The following is a 25,487-nucleotide window of genomic DNA, read 5'->3' on the forward strand; positions in this document are numbered from 1 at the left end:
GTACTTTCTTGCTTACTTGGTGGATTTTGAGTGTTGAGATTCCTAGTGCTCATAGACTATTTTGTTTTCTTGTCCAAATACTCAGAATGGTGATAATTTACATGTAGTTCTAAAATGGGACAGATTCACATACCACAAGGACATGGACGAACTCGTATCTGCTCTTTTTCCTTCTCTAAAGTCAGAAAACGCTTCCTTCTCTAAATTCACGCTTAGAATAAATCTACTTGATGGCCAACGATGTGCCGTTGTGGTTACATCTGTAAAGAGGCTGGCCATTATTACTTTGTCGATCGAAACAGCGAATCGAACTGTACAGCATATTAAATGATTAGATACCGATTAGTCCATAAACCATGTTGTTCGATGGTTCAGATCTGACAAAGATAGCGTGTATTTACTCACACCATGAAATGTATTTTGAAATTTTAAACATTGCTTAAAGATAGTCCTCCTTATATAAAGCAGGTTTAACGCCCGCTATTTAAGCTTTACAGCCTTTCAGCAGACGACATAAAGTTGACAAACAAGATAAATATACGCACCTTACAATAGTTACTAAATATTGATTCATATTAATTTAGAAGTCCAAACTTGTCGTAAATGGGAGATATGCTTACAGATAAATCCGTTTACGAATGGAAGAAATAGGAAAAAACCAATAAAAGATAACACAATGATGCATTTTACTTGATTTGATAATATATAAATATCTGGTAATCTATATGCCTTCGACATCGTTGTCGTGCATCAGCGGACATTTTTTGAGTTTTGTTTTTTATTATAGCTACAGTGTACAAGTACCCAGCCGTTTCTCTTCTCTCTCCTATTCTTAACTACACGTATTTACCCTCTTGTTGATCAACACGCGCTGTCCTTTTTACATATTAAAAGATCTATCAATATCACCAGCTTTCTTTCCAGTCCATTACAAACTGTCTGTAAACTTTGCCTTGCATTTATTCAGGTCAATTTATTTCCGGAAAGTACGTGCCGTTATTTGGTGGTTTCGAAAATTACTTTCAGTTGTAGCATTTCCGGTAACGCACTGGGTAAGTTTACTTTCAATGGTCTGTTCTTTGTGACCTTATGCGCTAGTTTACGGAGTGTTGTTCATTACACTCATGGTAAAAAGAAACAGTAATGATTCTCATTGACAGTGAAACTTGTATGCGTAACGCTATGAAAGCAAGTCCCTTAAGCAACGTAAATTCCCTGAGCGACCTCCCACTTTTCCCGGTTTCCCAGTTTTGAGTCCCTGAAAGCCAAATTAGGGATTGTAAGGATACGTCGGTACATTTCTTTCCAATTTAAGAATGTATTTCGCAAGCGGTCCGTTTTTGTATTGTGCAAGATGTTATGTCTGTCTTTGATTTAATATAAATGCTTATTGTTACGGACTGAATTTAGATGTTTAATCTAGAATCTGCTGACCAAGAGAATAAATATGTTTTTATGTTGACGAGATGTCACCAACCACAATATACTGTATAATATGATTATGCAGAAATGTTGCTGTATGTATGATAGGTTTCCAACAGCTATTCATTTCGGTCATTTTGTCGAGCTGTATAGGTAACCTCTGTTACCTTTCACGCGGATCATTTTGATTGATTTAATGATAAAAAAAATCACCACACACACTATTTAAAGCTTTAAATATAGCAAATTACCAATGTCAGAAAACAATTTTGTAGTGGGAAAAGAGAAAAAACATTTAGATATGTCTAAATTATTGTGAGTGATGGAATATATATGCATTAATGCAATAATTTGTAGTGGCAGCAAAGGATGATGAACACAACGGGAGGCCAGGGCCCATCTGGTCCAACCGTTTCTGGACCTCCAGTTATGTCCCAGGTTGACAGAGTCCCTGCAGTCATGTCCCAGGTTGACCGTGAGAAGATTTATCAGTGGATAGTGGAACTTACTGGTCCTGATACAAGAGAAAATGCACTCCAAGAACTCAGGTGAAAATATGGAAATTTGCTTTCAAATATGAATTCTTTCTCCAGGAAAGCTTATTTGAGACAACCAACATTACATATTCTGAACAGTGTTAAGATTTTCAAAAAGAATTTGTACAAATTTTGGAGGTATACATAGTTGTAAGCTTCATGACCCATCTGGTCATATCTCCCTACAGTAAACTTCAGGTCAGTTTGAACAAAGGATTTTTAAATTAAGGCAACATTCTATGTATTGAAAGTCTAATCTTATTTCACTTACAATTCAAATTGCTCACACATATCACCAGACCATGCATATAACTATTGATAAAAATATTGGCATCACAGTTTGATAACATAATCATGTCAATACTCTCCAAATAATGATTCCAGAGATTTTAACAAATATAAATCTGTAGACATATTAAGGCTCAATCCTCACTCTGCATAGTGATATGTCAACACCAATACACAAGTAGATATGTTTTTTTCAAGCTACACTTATCATGGTTTCTTTATCACAATATCCAACATAATGAAGAACGAAATGAAACCTGTGATGTCGTAACAGATGATTATCATGTATTGCAGTGCAGTAATCATATGTGTTTCAAAACATACTAATGCTGTAATCTACTTTTTTTAAAGAAAAAAACATTACCATTACTGATTTGTAGTTTCGTGTCTTGCTAGGATGCTTTAAAACACATCATCATGCTTTTGAGCAATGCTGATTTTGTTAGTTTGAACACGAATTTATTTCATAAGCATAATTTCATATTACTTTAACAGATCCAACAATAGTTCTAGTTGTTTAATTTTGTTTAGACTGAACGAAGGTTTACTTTACCTATAGTTACCATTCAAGCGCTCGGCTAATGATAAGTCAATGGAAAACATTTATATCTATCTGGTATATACTATAGATACCTGGATGAATGTAAATCTAAGTTGCAATGGAAATGTTATCAAAACATAGTAAGGTGCCAACACTTTTACTCAGAATCCTACAATATTGGTTTCTGCAGAATGTTGACATTGATAATACCTCTTATTAATGGTATATGTATTTTATATATACCGATAGCTATTTATCACTTATTATGGAATACTTTGACCTGTGATCATGAAAGTGTTAGGCTGATTTTATGATGTAGTACTTAGTAAGAAATATATTTCATATATTAGTTAAGTACAGTCTCTCTTCTGATTCTTTTTAAGAGTGCTTTTTGCCATTTTTTATGCACCTGTAATTATGTCGGTCTTAACTATATACAGTACTGTATGGTTACTGATATAAGATATCCATAGCCATTGATAAATTGAAAAACCACGCAAAATGTGTAAAGATGCTTGAAAACAACGGTCTGTAAGATATTGTTTGAATTGTCTTTCAATTTTGAAAAAATTCCAACATTTGATTATTTCCAGTAAAAAAAGAGAAGTTGTACCAGATCTAGCTCCAATGTTGTGGCACTCATTTGGTACAGTTGCTGCTCTCCTCCAGGAAATTGTTAACATCTACCCAGCCATAAATCCACCTCATCTCACAGTGAGTCATGCAGATAATTCAGTGCTTTAAATAATTTTTCTAATGAGATATGTCATTCTGGAGGATCAAATGAATTCATTGCTTGCACATTAATCATCTTTGCAAGCCATTGGCATTGTGATTTAGTTAATAGAGATTCAGAAGAGTGGTGTCATCTATCACAACCTGTAATAGTTGAAACAAGATCACCTATGTTTGAGTCAGCTTAGGAACAAAGAGCAAACTGAACAGGTTTGTGAGTGACAGAAAATTTGATTCAGTATCAGTGAAGTCAGTTAAAGGTGGAAGAGGGCAAATGTAGTCACCTCATTTGAGATGAACAAGGAAAATTGGCCCCTGCTCTAGCTTGCCAAGAGTTTGTTAAGATGTATATTGTAACTGTAAAATTACTCACTTATGTCAAGGAATGATAATTTAATTTACATTTCAAGTCCCGTTATGAACATGTATTAGATATACATTTTTTTGCTCTCCTTCTTTTTTTTAAACAAAACTAAAGCCATATTTTAACTTATGTTCTACATGACATGCAGGGCTATTGGGTTAAGAATCCCTGTGATGTGCTGTATGTATGATGTCACATGATACTTAAAATGAACCAATCAAGAAGTAGTAGAATATTCAATTGCTGTCGCATAAAAACAGCTTTTAGACACAATACAATAAATTTTCTTTACCATTCCCAGGTAAATTTTATCACCATCAGAAACATGTAATTGTATGATCTTTTAGGCTTGAATTTGAAAAAAATAATATCACAACATATTTTTGTCAGTTGATTGGAGGAATGCAAAGTCTGTACTTAAAAGGTTTTAGCGAGGTCTGTTCATACTGATAAAACTGCCAATAGTAAAACTGGACAGCATGAGGAAATATAGACAGATCTAGTTTTGTAAAATAAAAGACCGTGACCTCATCTGTAAATTTATACATTCATTGCATTGACAAGTTCACCTGTACGCGAGGGTAAAGAGAAAGTACAAGATGTCTGTAAAATACCACTGAAGGAACCAAGGATTATAAGGATGTATTGTGTATTTATACAACAACATGTACCAGGATGACTTACCAACAATGCATTGTATATTTTAGGCCCACCAGTCCAACAGAGTATGTAATGCATTGGCTCTACTCCAATGTGTAGCATCCCACCCTGAGACACGATCTGCCTTCCTTCAGGGTAAGTCACTGTAATGTCCCACCCTGAGACACGATCTGCCTTCCTTCAGGGTAAGTCACTGTAATGTCCCACCCTGAGACACAATCTGTCTTCTTACAGGGTAAGTCACTGTAATGTCCCCCCCACCATGAGACACGATCTGCCTTCCTTCAGGGTAAGTCGCTGTAATGTCCCACCCTGAGACACAATCTGCCTTCTTACAGGGTAAGTCACTGTAATGTCCCCCTACCCTGAGATACTATCTGCCTTCCTTCAGGGTAAGTCACTGTAATGTCCCCCTACCCTGAGACACAATCTGCCTTCCTTCAGGGTAAGTCACTGTTATGTCCCCCCACCCTGAGACATGATCTGCCTTCCTTCAGGGTAAGTCACTGTAATGCCCCATACTAAGTCATGATCTGGCTTCCTACTGGGCAAGTCACAATATAGCATCCCACCCCGAAACACGATCTGCCATTCTTGCAAGGAATTGATAGTGAAATGACAAGATAATAAATAATGATTATGATATAATGTAATATTGTGTGTTTAACAAAAATTAGCCTCTGTTAACTTCTTGCTGAGAGTGAAATCACAAGAATTGGTAGCCCTGTAAGAAAGTTGGTTCACATAACATGTAAGTCATCAGTTAAGATTAGTTTGCAAATGTCAAATGTTAGCTTTTGTAATCTTGTCAAAGTACAAGCTTCCATCAGATTACATTTTGCATCTTTGATTTTTATCAGGAATGTATTATTTATTTTACAGCACACATTCCATTGTTCCTGTACCCGTTTTTACACACAGTTAGTAAGACAAGACCATTTGAGTACCTACGACTCACTAGTCTTGGTGTAATAGGAGCACTCGTCAAGGTCAGTATGCTTAATTAACAAAGCCAGATCTTGCACAAGATTCGGTCTACAGTTTTTTTTATATCAGTTTGTCTAAAATTTATTTCTGAGACTTCTATAACTGATGTGTCTGAATTATGTCTAATAAAAGTGATACATTTAATAAATCAATTTTTTTTAATTTGTCATTTTTTAGACTGATGAGCAGGAAGTAATCAATTTCTTACTCACAACGGAAATCATTCCTCTGTGTCTGCGGATCATGGAGTCAGGCAGTGAGCTGTCTAAAACAGTGAGTATAAGAAGAGCTCTGTAGTATTTGATGGATTGGCTGTACCATCATTTGTGATGTAGATGTTAACTTTTACATAGTTCTTTAGATGGTATAATTATAATAGAAGTAGACTTAATTACACACAGATCTGTAGCGTATTTATAGATATACACAGATCTATAGTGTGTGTCATAGCTGCAGACTTTCACACAGATCTATAGTGTGTGTCATAGCTGCAGACTTTCACACAGATCTATAGTGTGTGTCATAGCTGCAGACTTTCACGCAGATCTATAGTGTGTCATAGCTGCAGACTTTCACGCAGATCTATAGTGTGTGTCATAGCTGCAGACTTTCACGCAGATCTATAGTGTGTGTCATAGCTGCAGACTTTCACGCAGATCTATAGTGTGTGTCATAGCTGTAGACTTACAGACAGATCTATAGTGTGTGTCATAGCTGTAGACTTACACACAGATCTATAGTGTGTGCCATAGCTGTAGACTTAAACACAGATCTATAGTGTGTGTCATAGCTGTAGACTTTCACACAGATCTATAGTGTGTGTTATAGCTGTAGACTTACACACAGATCTATAGTGTGTACTACTCACAAAAATAACTAGCGACCATTTAAGTATGCATGTATATATTTATATAAATCCAGTTGTGTTAACATACAACACACCAAACCCATTAGCACACATGCACGATACAGTACTAAGCACACAACCCTGTGATAGGAGAAAACATTTTGTACATTTTGGTAAAAATTATTGACTTATATTAGAGGCTGAAAATTACATGTAAAACATGTAGTTACGACTAAATAGTGATCTGATTATAAACGTAATTTTTAGTTTGACAAAACACCTTATAGAGTTGTGTTTCTGGGCCAACAAAAATTACCTGTATATGGGTATATACGTCAAAGGTCCATTCTGGCTCCCTCTCCAATGTAACAAACACCACATTTAACATTTACCTGAGTGTATATATTTTTTGTTCACAAAATGATAGAAAAATGAGAGAAATACAAATTTTTAAAGGAATATAAATAAAATGACCTTTCTAGCAGTATAGGATTTAAGATGATTTATTGCTGAGACTACAAGAGGTTTACATATATATAATGTACCCATGTATATATAATGAGTTTCTGTACTCTATCTGGTCACGTGTGGCACTTTGCAAACAAGACACTCTTTATTATGAGGGTATATAACTATTCAATCTGTACCTGATAGATCTAATGATAGGATAGATAAATGCTATCCCATACTTCTTTAATACATCATTTCCAAGTTTTTAACAAACCATGTAAGAATCCCAGTGGGATAGCAGCCCTCATTATGCACACAGATGTGTGATAGCAAATTTCATCCCTATATAATACACTGTGCCTACGTCTGTGAAAAGAATTCATACTTTATATTAGATTAAATCAAAAAGAGTGTTTATTTTCAAATGAATTTATAAAAAGAGAATGGAACCTTATGTGAATGATACTGTGCACTATTTATCATTTTTATTGTGTTACAGGTGGCAACATTTATCCTACAGAAGATTCTGTTGGATGAAATGGGACTGTCCTACATTTGTCAGACCTATGAACGCTTCTCTCACGTCGCCATGATCCTGGTAAGTAACCGCAGCGCTCTTTGCTTGGTTGACTGTTCTAGCATGATAACTCTATCATATAACAAATGAATCTTGTGGAAGGGGGTCATACAAGGACATGTTTGAGAGTGAAATCTGTGTTTTTGTAATCTTAAAGCTGTGTTTGTTATTTAAAATCTCTGTTTGTAATTTTAAAGTCTCAGTGTTTGTAATTTTAAAGTCGCAGTGTTTGTTATTTAAAATCTCTGCCATCATTTTAAAATCTCACTGTTAGTTACTTAAAATCTCTAGATCTGTTTGAAATTTTAAAATCTCAATATTTGTTATTTAAAATCTGTTTGTAATTTTAAAGTCTCAGTGTTTGTAATTTTAAAGTATCAGTGTTTGTAATTTTAAAGTATCAGTGTTTGTAATTTTAAAGTCGCAGTGTTTGTAATTTTAAAGTATCAGTGTTTGTAATTTTAAAGTCGCAGTGTTTGTAATTTTAAAGTATCAGTGTTTGTAATTCAAAATCTGTATCTGTGTAATTTATATTCTGCACTCCCAACTGATCAACAGTATTCACATCACAATTATAATTATCAATTGGAGTCTTTGTAATTATCTAGCTCTGAACATTGCTATAAAGTTTCTTTAAAGTCCCATCAACAGAAGAGCACTTCAAAATATAGTGCTATTAGGTGTTTTATACTTTATGAAAAAAAAACCTGATTTTGTCATTATTTTAGAAGAAAGCCATGTACACTACTCTGAGTTTAATTACTTTGTATATGCATGATGGACAGAGGAAGATGGATTGCAGGTAAAATTGTACAAACTTTAGATTTTCAATTAATCTGCATAATTTTCAATTGACATTCATTTTGCAGGGCAAGATGGTGCTTCATCTCTCCAAGGAACCCTCTGCCAGACTGTTGAAGCATGTAGTACGCTGTTATCTCCGTCTCTCCGACAACCCAAGGTAAGGCAATCTGCAGTACATTTTTTTCCAAGAGCTATGTCAAGCATAATTTTCTGGGCAGATAGCAAGCAAATTTATAGATTGGAGTATGTTATTATATTCTTTATTAAATGTACATAACTTGTGTAATTGTTTGGTTGCATTACAGAGCAAAGGAAGCCCTGCGCCAGTGTCTTCCTGACCAACTTAAGGATGCTACATTTTCTCCATGTCTCAAAGACGACAACTCCACCAAGCGCTGGCTTCTGCAGCTACAACAGAACCTTGATACACCCATGGCAGTACCAGACCCCAGGAGCATGCCTCTTCACCAGCAGTAACACGTGTCTCTAAACATGGTGCATACCTTTATTAAAATCTGGCTTCTTGAAATATTACAGTAACAAGTATTCTTGACCCCTAGAATGAATCTTTCTGTCCTAAACTTTTCTGATCCCTTACTATTTGGTATTCTGAGTCTGGAGTATAAATCTTCCTCAGAGGTTTTAAGTCTCCCTTGCCTCTGAGCATCCAAATAGTAATATGATAATCTGTGTCCTATATATCCCATGTTGTAGCTGTGCAGGGCTTTGTTTTGTCATACATTCTTAATGCTATACTTCATGGAAAGTTAATGAAGACATGTTTACACATTATTACATTAAGTGTCTTTCATATATTTCATACTAATTCACATGAGAATAATTGCCAAAACATTGGAATCCCACCCCACAAATTTTATCCTGTTCACATATAGCTCATTGTTAGGTATTGTTATAATTGTTAATTATTATTGTATCAGAACCTCGGGCTAGAGGTTCGGCGTAGATTACGTGGCCTTGGCATATTAGAAGTGAACTTGGTACTAGTCCTGGGTAGCTAACATCACTAGAACTAGTCTTTTGAGTGTAACATGTGAGGAGTTTGCATGACAGTTGTTGTGTGGTATGAAGTGTTGACAGTACGTATGTGTATGTTTTCCACTGTTATGACATTGTCATTATGTATTGAATACTGGACTCTATCATATACACAATAAACAGAAGTATAGAAATGTTTTCTGTACACACTTGTACTTGTATCTTATTTGACTGTTTACTGGGGGGAAAAGACAAACTCTGTAATTGAATGCTGATTTAATGGATTGGTGAATTTGGTTTTGTCCTTTGGTATCAATATTACTTAACAATTCATGTTCACTGAAATCATGAGCTAAGTGACGTAAGTTTGCCAGTATATATGTTGTTACACTACTTTATGATTTTATTGAGGATACAAAGGATACGATCCATTGTTTTAGTCAGAGAACATACTTATGTACATTGTATGGTCTCCTTTAAAAATAATTAGCTATATATGATTTTATTTTTGGGCTTAATGAAGTGAAATTTAGTCTTTGAGTAAGTATGTGGATGTCTTATGTACATTTGATCAGTAAATGATCATATCCCTTGTGCTATTAATTTGGTATGGTTTTAGAAAGTGTGTACATATGTGTTATAGAAGTATTGAATGAACAAATGAGATGTGATTTTAGGAATATGTGTTTTTTCAAGTTTGAAGTGCACCAGTGTTTGTTCGTACTCATGTGTACAATTTAGTCTTGAGGGAATGACAGATGACTAGTTTTGGTATGTACAAGTGTACATATGAGATGTTTGTACTGAAAATGTGCAAATTGTGACATGTATTAAGTATTTGTAGCAATACAACTGTTACATTTTGTTTCTGTGCATCCAGAACACAGCCAGGAACTACTGAATGTGTAGTTATATGGTGAAACAGCATACCTGGTAGTAGTCATTGTATAATTACATCCAATTGGGAGTCATCATAAAATTTTAGAAAGGCATTCTGTTGGATATAAAGGTTTTCAAATTGCTTCATTCAGTCATGTATGGACATTTCAGTTACTAGAAAACAATCAAACCTATTGTATGCCAAACTGCATCAGATGTATTTGGTAAAAATGTGTTTCATCAGGTGAAAATATTCCTGGAAAGTCTGGTGATTTTTATTATCAGTTTTACTCTTATTGGAAACCTGTTGGGAACAGAATGTGTAAAGGAGACAATAAACAGGTGTATCGTCATTATTTTAAGGAACATTTCGGTCTGATATCACTACAGGTCATTATTATAAGGAACATTTTGGTCTGTCTGTTTGTCTGATATCACTACAGGTCATTATTATAAGGAACATTTTGGTCTGTCTGTTTGTCTGATATCACTACAGGTCATTAATATAAGGAACATTTTGGTCTGTCTGTTTGTCTGATATCACTACAGGTCATTAATATAAGAAACATTTTGGTCTGTCTGTTTGTCTGATATTAATACAGGTCATCATCATCAGAATATTGTAATCAAGCATCAGTGACTCGTCTTTATGTAGTGTACCGGAGATTATTTGTACAAGGAGTGATTTTAACATTGGGTATATGTGTGGTTTGTGATCGAGTGTGGATGATGTAACATTGGGTATATGTGTGGTTTGTGACCGAGTGTGGGTGATGTAACATTGGTTATATGTGTGGTTTGTGACCGAGTGTGGATGATGAAGGCTGTCAAAGAGATGTATTTTATGTACACTGGAGTAAAAAGTACTTTTGAAATAAAATTGTGTTCATGTACCACATGGCTCCTACCTGTTGTCTTTAATCATTTACATGGAGGTCCCACAATCATTTGTGTTTTGACACAATTTACTCCAGTTTATTTAAACATTTTTAAAGATACAACGTATTTGTTTTCTATGTCTATCACCATATCTACAGCCAGGTTCATTTTCAGGAAAGAAGTTTCAAAGTAGTAGCGGCCTCACTTAACTACAAGCAAGTTGCTTGTTGTTCGTTATTCACAACAATATGGGTGAAGTGTGTTGCCCATGGACACTAACACAGTACAATACGTTTATACTGATCTGGTATCCATGTGCTTGTTTGTTGGGTTAATACCTCTTTGAACAGGCCAGATCTCTTTGCAGTAGTTGTTGGCTACCTCACTGACCATGCAGAGCAATTTATGTAAAGTATTTACAATTAACGGTTTCCAAAAGAATACAAATATGGCAATGGTAAAGATCAGTCAAAATGTAAATGGAGAATACTGTGCTATATGTTTTAATGAGAAGTAATAAGTACCAGGTTTTTAAGAGATGGGTGGAAAATTGAAAGAAATCTCTGCATTGAAATGCTCAGGAGAACAAAGAGCAATATTTTTCAAAATATTGTTGAATCAAAATGCTGTTCATGAGAACATTTGAAGCTTGCCAACTTTCAAAGACCTTTGTTAAAAAGTGAGGCAGGAGTCTCCTGTACAAAACTTTAGTGCTATAAGTACAACGTGGAATACTTTCTTTGAAAACAGTTGAAAAAAAACCTCTCTCACGTAACGTTGAATAAGCATACAAAATTTTAGAGGAATGAGTTGAAAATTTAGAGATCTCCGTACAAGATTAACATTACAAAAACAACAAAGGGCATTAACCTTCCAACTACATTGGAATAAAATTGCTGTTCAGGAAAACAACATCATGTCATGTCCTAGTTTGAAAGTTATTGATTGCAAAAAAAATGTGTACAGATGGACAATGCCAAACCATAAAAGCCATTTGCCAATTTAAAGATTTTGGACGGACACAATGACAAAATGGTTACAGGCAATTATACACTACATACAAACCATCACTTATGCAACTAATTTATTACTATAAAGTATATGATGAATATCAACCAGCAACTATCAACCTGTCAATCTGAATCATTTAGGGGATTGTGAAACTTTAGGTTTGTATCAAGATGTAAAATATACAATTGGAGTAATGCATCAAAAAGAACACGCTCTGGTAAAACAGAATAGTTTATACAGAAAATCAGTTTCCAGAAACCTGTATGGATCACAATTTCACATACAAGACCTGACATTTACATGTATACCCTAACATTTTCAGAAAAGGTAAGATTTCACATAATACTGGATGAATTCTTAATCAATCGTCATGTTATTCTTGATCGTTTCGACGATAGTCTGTATAACATTAGGATGTGTAGCACACATCACAAATTTTTCAAACGTCAGTGTATTTTTAGAAATCACTTTTTCGCAGATATCATGTGTCAATCCATCATTATCACCATGAATTAATGAACAGCAACTCTTACAATTTTTGCACATTTCTTTTTCATAACAGGACACCTTTGGATAACTACATGAACACTCACTTCCCAGCTTGAAATTGTGTGGTGTGCTGCCACTCGCATTTTCCAGAATTTGGGTCGAAGTTTGCATAAAGTTGTTGTCCATTACACTACCAGTTAAATCCCTGATTGAATTGCAGTTTCCATGTTTATGTTTACACAAAGAGTACCATGTCATGAACGGCTGTGCTGTCACTGCAGTAAGACTTATTTCCTCTGACTGTGTAGGAGGGACTATCCTTGATTGGCATACATTTTCCTTACAATCCTGGTCAGGGCACTGTAGACATGGTTTCATACACTTACAACTTGTATCTACGGTTGCATGGTTGCTGTCACAGTTTGAATCTGAGACAATTTTGACCAACAGTTCAGACTTCAGGCTTCTGTTGCAAGCTTTTGCAGTACAGGGTGGATCAACATAATCATCGGTATGTTTTCTTTTTAAACAGATACTAACAGAAGTGACATCAACATTTTTATCTGGTTGCTGAGCTGATGTATCGGGTATACTGCTCTCTCTTCTCAACTCTTGTTTTCTCAATTTGTTGTTTTTATTTGGGGTTTCTTGAAAAAGTACTGTCTTTCCTCTAAAGTGCTGTGCAAATTTTTCCAAGTTCTTTTCCCTTTGTTTGTTACTGGCAGACGAATTCGAGATGCCTGAAATTTCCATCTTGTGTCCTCCTTCCGACCTTGGACAGACATCACCGTTCGTAAAGCTACTATCATCTCCCAATGCTTTAAGTGTCTCATTCAGCACAAGTGTGTTGCGACTGTTATCCCAAATCTCCTGAAACCATAAGACAACAAGTATTACACATACATTTACTTGATCTCAAACTATCAAATAGGACTTACTGGATCATTTCTACTGAGTAAAATTCATGTAACACCTTGAAACTGATCTTGTTAGTAGAAACAAGATAAAACGGATAAGAATATCATACATTCCCATGATGATTCCTCACTTATTTGTTATACCAAGTATTTCAAAATATCACAAGAGCTGACATGATAACTTTTATGACCCAACAGACAATCTGAAGACTACAACCTCAAAATCACCCTTCACCTATAAAATCATAACACCTCTTAAACTCACCTTAGCATTAATACACTTCTGTGACCCTTTGTCTTCTATCTTGTTACCTCCCTTGTACTCACCTCTTTAGGGTTGATCCACTTCTGAGTGTTGATTTCCTGTTGTAAGGCGTCAATTGCCCCCAACTTATGGCCATCATCTGTTACTTGTTTCTCTGTATTCACGTAGGAGCTCAAGAGACTTGAGAAAAGGCTGCGTGTCACTGCCTCCTCTATCCTGGACTCATTGTCAACAGTCTACAAGATAGAATTATCACACATACGGTTAAGGTTTGTAAACTTTAAGTATATAATTAACAGTTCTACCTAAGTATTGATACTGACCATTGGGTCCTGTGAATGTTTGTATATTGTAACAGCAGTATATAATTACCAGTTCTACCCAGGTGTTGATGCTGATGGTTAGGTCCTGTGAATGTTTGTATACTGTAACAGTAGTATATAATTACCAGTTCTACCCAGGTGTTGATACTGATGGTTAGGTCCTGTGAATGTTTGTATATTGTAACAGTAGTATATAATTACCAGTTCTACCCAGGTGTTGATACTGACCGTTGGGTCCTGTGAATGTTTGTATACTGTAACAGTAGTATATAATTACCAGTTCTACCCAGGTGTTGATACTGATGGCTGGTTCGAGACACTCAACAATGTGAATGTTTGTATACTGTAACAGTAGTATATAATTACCAGTTCTACCCAGGTGTTGATACTGATGGCTGGTTCGAGACACTCAACATAATGCCACCAGTGCCTTGGTACATACAGGATCTGACCTGGCTCCAGGATAACCTCATATACATTTGTCAGCTGGAAAGATAAAGACTCTACTAATATAATAATGACAATCAAACTCTATTATATAACTTCTTTATCAATTCGTAAAAATGACAACAGCTGATGTAATGTTGGGTTGACAACAGCTGATGTAATGTTGGGAAGACAACAGCTGATGTAATGTTGGGATGACAACAGGTGATGTAATTTTGGGGAGACAACAGCTGATGTAATGTTGGGATGACAACAGCTGATGTAATGTTGGGGTGACAACAGGTGATGTAATGTCGGGGTGACAACAGCTAATGTAATGTCGGGGAGACAACAGCTAATGTAATATTGGGGAGACAACAGCTGATGTAATGTTGGGATGACAACAGCTGATGTAATTTTGGGGAGACAACAGCTGATGTAATGTTGGGATGACAACAGCTGATGTAATATTGGAGAGACAACAGCTAATGTAATGTTGGGATGACAACAGCTGATGTAATGTTGGGGTGACAACAGCTGATGAAATGTTCTGGTGACAACAGCTGATGTACTGTTGGGATGACAACAGCTGATGTAATGTTGGGGTGACAACAGCTGATGAAATGTTCTGGTGACAACAGCTGATGTACTGTTGGGATGACAACAGCTGATGTAATGTTGGGATGACAACAGCTGATGTAATGTCGGGGAGACAACAGCTGATGTACTGTTGGGGAGACAACAGCTGATGAAATGTTATGGTGACAACAGCTGATGTACTGTTGGGATGACAACAGCTGATGTAATGTCGGGGAAATATCAGCTGATGTAATATTGGGATGACAACAGGTGATGTAATGTTGAGATGACAACAGCTGATGTACTGTTGGGGTGACAACAGCTGATGTAATGTTGGGATGACAACAGGTGATGTAATGTCGGGGTGACAACAGCTGATGTAATGTTGGGGTGACAACAGCTGATGTAATGTCGGGGAGACAACAGCTGATGTAATGTTTGGGAGACAACAGCTGATGTAATGTTGGGGTGACAACAGCTGATGTAATGTTGGGATGACAACAGGTGATGTAATGTCGGGGTGACAACAGCTGATGTAATGTTGGGGTGACAACAGCTGATGTAATGTCGGGGTGACAACAGCTGATGTAATGTCGGGGTGACAACAGCTGATGTAATGTCGGGGAGACAACAGCTGATGTAATGTCGGGGTGACAACAGCTGATGTAATGTTGGGGTGACAACAGCTGATGTAATGTTGGGGTGACAACAGCTGATGTAATGTTGGGGTGACAACAGCTGATGTAATGTTGGGGTGACAACAGCTGATGTAATGTTGGGGTGACAACAGCTGATGTAATGTTGGGGAGACAACAGCTGATGTAATGTTGGGGAGATAACAGCTGATGTAATGTTGGGGTGACAACATACAATAATGAATGTTAAAAAGTGATCTATGTATTTAACTATACAATACCTTAATCTTTGGATGAAGCTTGAGGTCTGGATTTTTAACATCCACTTGTGAGAATATGCTGGACTCCTCAAAAGGGATTCGTGTGGCATAGAGGTACTTGGTATCTGATGGGGGAAACAGTAGCCATCGTTTTCTAAAAAACAAAGATACATTTATCAATGCCTTGAGTCTCAGGAGACACACATGAAGTTGTACATATCTCTTCAGCACATGTCTTTCTGTGTCAATATCTAGCCTCTGCTTAATGTGGCAATGTAGTTAACAACATTTCATGTCTAAAGTCAGTCTAGTTGACCTTGAGGAAATGATACCAACTATTCCTTAGTAGATTACTGTTGGTAATGATCAGATGTGTGTACATGTAACTCATTATACACTGTAAATATAAGTGAAATCATATATTCTCATTACAAGTATAGAATTTAGGTTCAGAAACTACGAAAGAAGAAACACATGTCTGTCTGAAGAGAAAGAGATGCCACTCTCTTGTGAAGTGAACAGTACTCACTCCCTGTGTTGAACATTACTACCACCTCATACCAATAACATATCAGTTTGACTTTAGCCTTTTATATCAACATCCGAGCTGAAAACTTGATACAAACATTTTTTGTTCAGCATAAAGTACGAGGAGTAATTAGGTATGATGAAAACAATACAAAACCAGTCTACAAAGACAAAAAGAATTGAAAACATCATGATTGTTGACTTTGAACAATTAAACACACCTGCCATATATTTGAGCTACCAGATTATAACCATAAGCATCATAGTGACAGTTGGTATAGGCATTCTCACTTCCCAGCCACATTGTACTGACTGTCCCGTCTCGTCCCTCCAGCCCTACACTCTCCCAACATATTGCCTACAACCAATTCACAAGTACTCAAACATGATTTCCAGATACTGTTCGGAGCCAGATGTCTGTCTCTGATGTTTTACATTTAAGACAATTCAATATAAAATGCATTCCAACATAATATATTTTACTATTGTGTTTTTATAAACTTTGTTAGCAATTATTGTACTTATAAACCTAAAAACGGTGATTTCATGAGGAAACTACTCGTCTTGTTTCTTGATTTTGGAAAATCTAGCTACATGGCTAAAATTTAAAGAAAGGTGACCTGTTTTTCAATCATGAAATGTATCCCTAGAAAATTTCTCTATCCAAAGTCTTAACAAGAATTTAGTACCAGAAGATGGTCAAAAAAAGATTCAAGTCATTTTGGAACACTTCTATTTTTGGTTGCTACACAGTTTAAAGCTTGTTAAATCAAACAAATCATTTTTCCATATTTTAATATCCAAGTATGATACCCTTGCCTTGTAAAGAAAGAAAAAACTTTCATTTTAAAAATAGGTAGCTGTGATAATCACATAGAATTTCTGTTATTCAGTTAAGGGAAAAAAATGTATATGTGAATATTAATGACTTCTTATTGCACATATTCTGATGACTGTACAACAGAAGTGATGAAACAGATTTATAAGTACATCTTAAACAAGGCTTGATCATTGTTGAATATCATCTGGCAAGGTTTGATTTAAATGTTCCACAGTTCATACCTTAACAAGTGTGTAACAAAGAGTGTAACATACACCATAACAACAACCATTGTTATCAACATGTACCATACCATAACATTCAAGCTTCTGTCACAAGTACCAATGTCAAATACATGTTAATTATGCTAATAATTCACCTTGAGAAGCTCTGGCTTCATTGTAAATATCTCTTGCATGTACTTGTAGTCAAGATAACATGAGAATGTGTTGCGATCATACTTTTGGAGAGGGTTGTTTTGCTCGACATTTCCCCTGAGCCATTGGACAAAGTCTGTCAGACATACTGATTCCTGTATACACTCGGTCTCCATAAGTGCCTTTCCTGACATAAGAAATAAAGATACAAGCATGGAAATCTTCAAACAAATATTTTCTCATTACATAAAGTGGAGTTAGTTAGTACAGAGCTACCTAAAGAACATTACATATTATAGAAAGTGGAGTTAGTTAGTACAGAGCTACCTAAAGAACATTACATATTATAGAAAGTGGAGTTAGTTAGTACAGAGCTACCTAAAGAACATTACATATTATAGAAAGTGGAGTTAGTTAGTACAGAGCTACCTAAAGAACATTACATATTATAGAAAGTGGAGTTAGTTAGTACAGAGCTACCTAAAGAACATTACATATTATAGAAAGTGGAGTTAGTTAGTACAGAGCTACCTAAAGAACATTACATATTATAGAAAGTGGAGTTAGTTAGTACAGAGCTATAGAAAGTGGAGTTAGTTAGTACAGAGCTACCTAAAGAACATTACATATTATAGAAAGTGGAGTTAGTTAGTACAGAGCTACCTAAAGAACATTACATATTATAGAAAGTGGAGTTAGTTAGTACAGAGCTACCTAAAGAACATTACATATTATAGAAAGTGGAGTTAGTTAGTACAGAGCTACCTAAAGAACATTACATATTATAGAAAGTGGAGTTAGTTAGTACAGAGCTACCTAAAGAACATTACATATTATAGAAAGTGGAGTTAGTTAGTACAGAGCTACCTAAAGAACATTACATATTATAGAAAGTGGAGTTAGTTAGTACAGAGCTACCTAAAGAACATTACATATTATAGAAAGTGGAGTTAGTTAGTACAGAGCTACCTAAAGAACATTACATATTATAGAAAGTGAACATTACATATTATAGAAAGTGGAGTTAGTTAGTACAGAGCTACCTAAAGAACATTACATATTATAGAAAGTGGAGTTAGTTAGTACAGAGCTACCTAAAGAACATTACATATTATAGAAAGTGGAGTTAGTTAGTACAGAGCTACCTAAAGAACATTACATATTATAGAAATTGGAGTTAGTTAGTACAGAGCTACCTAAAGAACATTACATATTATAGAAATTGGAGTTAGTTAGTACAGAGCTACCTAAAGAACATTACATATTATAGAAAGTGGAGTTAGTTAGTACAGAGCTACCTAAAGAACATTACATATTATAGAAAGTGGAGTTAGTTAGTACAGAGCTACCTAAAGAACATTACATATTATAGAAAGTGGAGTTAGTTAGTACAGAGCTACCTAAAGAACATTACATATTATAGAAAGTGGAGTTAGTTAGTACAGAGCTACCTAAAGAACATTACATATTATAGAAAGTGGAGTTAGTTAGTACAGAGCTACCTAAAGAACATTACATATTATAGAAAGTGGAGTTAGTTAGTACAGAGCTACCTAAAGAACATTACATATTATAGAAAGTGGAGTTAGTTAGTACAGAGCTACCTAAAGAACATTACATATTATAGAAAGTGGAGTTAGTTAGTACAGAGCTACCTAAAGAACATTACATATTATAGAAAGTGGAGTTAGTTAGTACAGAGCTACCTAAAGAACATTACATATTATAGAAAGTGGAGTTAGTTAGTACAGAGCTACCTAAAGAACAACATACAGAGCTACCTAAAGAACATATTATAGAAAGTGGAGTTAGTTAGTACAGAGCTACCTAAAGAACATTACATATTATAGAAAGTGGAGTTAGTTAGTACAGAGCTACCTAAAGAACATTACATATTATAGAAATTGGAGTTAGTTAGTACAGAGCTACCTAAAGAACATTACATATTATAGAAATTGGAGTTAGTTAGTACAGAGCTACCTAAAGAACATTACATATTATAGAAAGTGGAGTTAGTTAGTACAGAGCTACCTAAAGAACATTACATATTATAGAAAGTGGAGTTAGTTAGTACAGAGCTACCTAAAGAACATTACATATTATAGAAAGTGGAGTTAGTTAGTACAGAGCTACCTAAAGAACATTACATATTATAGAAAGTGGAGTTAGTTAGTACAGAGCTACCTAAAGAACATTACATATTATAGAAAGTGGAGTTAGTTAGTACAGAGCTACCTAAAGAACATTACATATTATAGAAAGTGGAGTTAGTTAGTACAGAGCTACCTAAAGAACATTACATATTATAGAGAGTGGAGTTAGTTAGTACAGAGCTACCTAAAGAACATTACATATTATAGAAAGTGGAGTTAGTTAGTACAGAGCTACCTAAAGAACATTACATATTATAGAAAGTGGAGTTATTACAGAGCATAAAGAATATTAAAGAAATTGGAGTTAGTTAGTACAGAGCTACCTAAAGAACATTACATATTAAAGAAATTGGAGTTAGTTAGTACAGAGCTACCTAAAGAACATTACATATTAAAGAAATTGGAGTTAGTTAGTACAGAGCTACCTAAAGAACATTACATAGAAATTGGAGTTATTTAGTACAGAGCTACCTAAAGAACATTACATAGAAATTGGAGTTAGTTAGTACAGAGCTACCTAAAGAACATTACATATTATAGAAATTGGAGTTAGTTAGTACAGAGCTACCTAAAGAACATTACATATTATAGAAAGTGGAGTTAGTTAGTACAGAGCTACCTAAAGAACATTACATATTATAGAAAGTGGAGTTAGTTAGTACAGAGCTACCTAAAGAACATTACATATTATAGAAAGTGGAGTTAGTTAGTACAGAGCTACCTAAAGAACATTACATATTATAGAAAGTGGAGTTAGTTAGTACAGAGCTACCTAAAGAACTAAAGAACATTACATATTATAGAAAGAACATTACTACCTAAAGAACATTACATATTATAGAAAGTGGAGTTAGTTAGTACAGAGCTACCTAAAGAACATTACATATTATAGAAAGTGGAGTTAGTTAGTACAGAGCTACCTAAAGAACATTACATATTATAGAAAGTGGAGTTAGTTAGTACAGAGCTACCTAAAGAACATTACATAGAAATTGGAGTTAGTTAGTACAGAGCTACCTAAAGAACATTACATATTATAGAAAGTGGAGTTAGTTAGTACAGAGCTACCTAAAGAACATTACATAGAAATTGGAGTTAGTTAGTACAGAGCTACCTAAAGAACATTACATAGAAATTGGAGTTAGTTAGTACAGAGCTACCTAAAAAACATTACATAGAAATTGGAGTTAGTTAGTACAGAGCTACCTAAAGAACATTACATAGAAATTGGAGTTAGTTAGTACAGAGCTACCTAAAGAACATTACATATTATACAAATTGGAGTTAGTTAGTACAGAGCTACCTAAAGAACATTACATAGAAATTGGAGTTAGTTAGTACAGAGCTACCTAAAGAACATTACATAGAAATTGGAGTTATTTAGTACAGAGCTACCTAAAGAACATTACATATTATAGAAATTGGAGTTAGTTAGTACAGAGCTACCTAAAGAACATTACATATTATAGAAATTGGAGTTAGTTAGTACAGAGCTACCTAAAGAACATTACATATTATAGAAATTGGAGTTAGTTAGTACAGAGCTAAAGAACATTGCACAATACTACTTCCCTCTTACTACTACCTTAAAATAACACTCAGTGCAAACATTTCATTAAGGATGTATTGAAAATAAAACTTTGTATGAAATTATAAATATTTCTGCTGAAGTGAAAATTTAAAAAGCACAAACAAAACATTCATAGAAAAAATGAAATGAACCAAGTTCATGCTATGCCCTTCTTGGGATTTCAGTCTAAAGGGCCTTGAATGTATTTTTTGTATTAGCCCAGAATTATATACAAGCAAGTTTTGATAGATACCATTAAATCTACTTTATATATTCATATAGATACAGTCATACAGGTATTTTATTTACATAGTTTTAACCCACATAATTCTCACTTCCAGCATGCAAACACATACTGCCTACAAAATGCTTAAAATAAATCCTTTTCTTGTCAAACAGATCTCAGAACCTCTTAATATGTTCAATTTACATTTCATATGTAATGCATGGTAGCCCCTGGTTGAGAATTACAATTACTTGGACAAGAAATTGATTATACTACTTCACATACACCTGTGCTAATATTAAGAACTGGTTGGCTTTTTCAGTAACTTAACTTTTTTTTTAATTTATTTTTTTTATTGTCATTATCAATCATCTGAATAAACCTTTTATGTGTAGTAACTGTTACTTACTTAAATAATAAAATTTGGTAGTGAAGACAAATTTATGGTGTAGTTGCAAGCTAGTACTGCAAATAGACCGTCTGGACCTACCTACAGATAAAGGAGTCACTTTACAAGACAATGGCTGTGAGAGCTGCTGACTAAGGAATTCCGGTGTCCAAGATGAGGCTGGCCATGCTACCATTGCATTGTGCAGGACAACTGGAAGTCCACTCAGGATGTAGTCCTCAGCCTCCATTTGGTGTAAACTTAATAGGTTAAAAAAGAAATTTCAGTTCCCAACAAAACATTACCTTGGCGTACTTGTGCAGAAAGACATGAAATTACATTTGTATTTCAAAATTTCAGAATGTTTTGACCAAAATAAAACAGAAATGTTAATATACTGTAACCCTGGTAAATACTGCTGCAATATATCGCTCGGCTAGAGAAAACTTCTCTTAGTTTGATCAGTTGAACATCAGACTAATAAACAAGAGGTAACAAATTTGATTCCTAGCAGAGACATTGAAATAAGTAATGACCTCTGTCACAATACTTTTGATGTCATTGTTCAAAATCCAACATACAGTAATCTGTAGTGTGTTACCAGGCCCACAATATGAATACAATTGTACATTTTGGACCATGCCTACCTATTAAGGTCATTAAATGGGAATCCCGATCTCAATATAAACAACAAATTCAATGCTACAGTATTCTTTCTGAAAGAAAAACATTCTACAGTTAAATCTTAATTACAATTGAACAAAGGCCACAAAATTATGCTCAACATCTGAAAAAAGTTGTTAGTAGGCATATAGAACTCTAGTTAGACATCTTTGAAGCACATGTATACGCAAACTCTGAGTTTGGGGCCCCACTCACAGAAACTGACACCAACAAACTGGAAATGGAGCTGCATCAAACAGCCAGGCAGCAGTTGGTCACACCACTGGTCATCTCTAACCAGCCTTTGAACTATCAGGGCATAGTAAGTCATCAACAAACACAGATAAGCCTACAATCTTTATTGTTGGTGACACGCTCCAGCATCTGAACTGTATTTACTTCAAAACAGAAGGAAAGACATGCGCCTAGTAATTTAACCTGACACAAATTTTCCAGAAGAAAAGGATATCTAGTTTGTTCTGCTGGTACTTCAGAGTGTCTAAGAAAAGGGATGAGAGAGTTGAGACGGAGTGAGATGTAGTAGACATAAGCCTTTACATCTATCTACAGACTCGACCTAAAAACTGGGAAATGTTACATCAAACAAAATTGCCTCTCTTCTCATACGTGCACTCCAGTACTCCAGAAGAGAAAATACTCTCACTCTTCATTTTATAAAGAGGAAAAAGGCCATGGTAATCATGAATGGTATTTGGGATGGTTGGCCGACGGGTTTCCATCTCCCCATCATAGAGTAGGGTTACCTCCCTTGAATAAACATACTACAAGCATCGCCTCGTTGCACACTGTACCCTACTTTTATTTGATACAATTTAATTCATTGATACAAGAACACCTTTTTTGTTCATTTAAAAAATAGTTCACTTTCAAATAGACTAACATGACCAGTGCTCAACCGGGAACATTACTCAAATACTTTTTATATTTTCTGTTCTTATTCCACATAACAACTGATAGTCCACTCATAATGCATGATGGTTATGGGATGTAATAACACCATCCTACTTCTTATAATTATAAATATTCCATATTCCAATGGGGTGTCCAACCACAGGTACTGACTTCTGTTGATATCTGGCATACAAGAGGTGTCCAGTTCCCTTTGACCTTCTGCCAATAAATTACAACTGTGTTTGTGATTCTAATATAGCTGAAACTGTTCATGACATGTCTCTTAAGTTTAAACAGAGACGTATATATCACACGTGATATATACGTCTCTGGTGAAACATACAATAAGTCAGTAAGTTAATGTCGTGACGTCTATCGTCACATGTCAAGAGATCTGATATTACAACTTAGCTTAGTTATCTAAAATACTAACTGATTTCCTTATACAAAAATAAAATAACCATTGGAAAGTAATTTTACGAAGGCTTACCGTCGAAGTTCACATTTGCTGTCACAGTCGCCTTCTAGTAATATGACCGGAAGTATTAATAAAGTTCTAAAATAAATGCAAAGGACGTATTATCCGGAATCGTTTACAAACCTCACACGCCTTAGAGTATGCATGCATTTGGTACTTGCTTATCTAATGAAAATCACGTGTAATTATGACTGATGTGTCGCCACATACCGGTAAGATCGTCCTCATTTTCCCAATATCGTTTATCCAGTCGGTTCTTAAACAGTTTACAATTTCTCCAGGTAAATAGTTCTAGATATTTACATTCCTGTTGGTAAAGTGATATCTCCTGATTAACTTAGTGAAGTGCGTTCCTGATACTTTTAAGAGTTTCTCTTTTGTTGGTTGTCTTAATTTTGTATCCTTCAACAGAGTAATTATCATGTTGTTTGCTTCTGTCGTAATGACTGTATCTTCTATACAAAAATGAAGGTAACTCTAGTTTCCTCAACCTCTCAGTAGTGTTGGGAATCGGTTGAGATTTCCTGATCGATCATCAACTTTGTGTAAGCGATCGATGATCGATTATAATCGATTAATTCTTAATTGTCTGTTTTTGGATATTATTCAAGTCTAAATACGTATTTTGTGTAATGTTTTAACAACAATTCACGTAATTACTAAAACTGTTGTACCTACACCATCATTTTGTGTGCTTGTTATTCGTTTATTGCACAGAATACTTTTAAATATAAACAAATGTCGTTTTTTAAAAATAATTTTATTAATGTTGAAAATAATTTCAATGTTGAAATAATCTATTTTCATACATCACGACAGAGACGTATGTGATATATACGTCTCTGATCACGATGATCGATTACAGATTTCTTAATCGATTAATTGATCAAACATCTCAAACAAGTGATACTCGATTAAATCGATTAATCGGAACAACACTTCCTCTCAGTATAGGTCAAATTTTTAAAAATTGCTATTTGCTTTGTTGTCCTTCTCTGCACTCCCTCATCTCAATATATTTGACTTTTGCCTGGGTACTAGACTGGACTGGCAAAATTTAGATAGGTTCTAGCAATACAGCATTTCAAAATTTTCTTCATTTAAAAACTGAAAGCTTCTAATCAAATCAAGACAAACATAGAGTTTGCCCTTTGTAAAAACTTTTTCATGAATGTGGTAATGCCATGTATGTCTTTTCCCTAATGCACGCTGCATTTTTTTCCAGATTATGTCTGGAGTTTTTGGCTCTACTTGTATGCATATGATTATATTTCTTAGACTGTAATTTCAACAACTAGTCTAAACTCCGTGTCGACAATTTCTTCAGATCAGTCTGTAAAATTTCCTGGTCCTTCTTGTCTGTTACAACTCAGGGCAGGTCATTGATAATATAACAAACAATAATGGCCCAAGTACAGTCCCATGAGAAATTCCTGAAGTAGCTTCTGTCCAAATAGAAGTGGCTCCATTTATGATATACTTTGTTTCCCGATTGACAGGAA

At 34.9% G+C, this 25,487-nt stretch overlaps 2 protein-coding genes across 4 annotated transcripts; one reads left to right on the top strand and one right to left on the bottom strand.

The window, feature by feature from the left end:
- The first annotated feature begins 1,035 nt into the window (after positions 1-1,035).
- On the top strand, positions 1,036-10,982 carry LOC132561289 (CCR4-NOT transcription complex subunit 9-like). The gene is made up of 9 exons (XM_060226016.1): positions 1,036-1,052; positions 1,780-1,970; positions 3,381-3,501; positions 4,594-4,681; positions 5,429-5,535; positions 5,711-5,806; positions 7,330-7,428; positions 8,277-8,368; positions 8,517-10,982. The coding sequence occupies exons 2-9, from the start codon at positions 1,792-1,794 to the stop codon at positions 8,686-8,688; spliced, it is 954 nt and encodes a 317-aa protein (XP_060081999.1). The 5' UTR covers positions 1,036-1,052; positions 1,780-1,791; the 3' UTR covers positions 8,689-10,982.
- Positions 10,983-12,034: 1,052 nt separating this feature from the next.
- Positions 12,035-24,025, bottom strand: LOC132561282 (HSPB1-associated protein 1 homolog). Of its 3 annotated transcripts, none has more exons than XM_060226008.1 (8): positions 23,998-24,025; positions 22,035-22,192; positions 17,598-17,782; positions 16,620-16,756; positions 15,892-16,024; positions 14,337-14,456; positions 13,710-13,883; positions 12,035-13,335 (listed from the first exon to the last, which is right to left on the bottom strand). In XM_060226008.1, the coding sequence occupies exons 2-8, from the start codon at positions 22,180-22,182 to the stop codon at positions 12,334-12,336; spliced, it is 1,899 nt and encodes a 632-aa protein (XP_060081991.1). In that variant the 5' UTR covers positions 22,183-22,192; positions 23,998-24,025; the 3' UTR covers positions 12,035-12,333. The 3 variants fall into 3 exon arrangements, with proteins under 3 accessions (XP_060081991.1, XP_060081992.1, XP_060081993.1); XM_060226009.1 differs by lacking the exon at positions 23,998-24,025 and adding an exon at positions 23,679-23,788; XM_060226010.1 differs by lacking the exon at positions 23,998-24,025 and having other exon boundaries at positions 17,680-17,782; positions 22,035-22,120.
- Between the last annotated feature and the right edge of the window lie 1,462 nt (positions 24,026-25,487).

This window comes from Ylistrum balloti, unplaced genomic scaffold (assembly GCF_031769215.1).
Source record: "Ylistrum balloti isolate Yb309-2 unplaced genomic scaffold, AGI_CSIRO_Ybal_v1 Utg371186, whole genome shotgun sequence".
NCBI classification, from domain to species: Eukaryota; Metazoa; Mollusca; class Bivalvia; order Pectinida; family Pectinidae; genus Ylistrum; species Ylistrum balloti.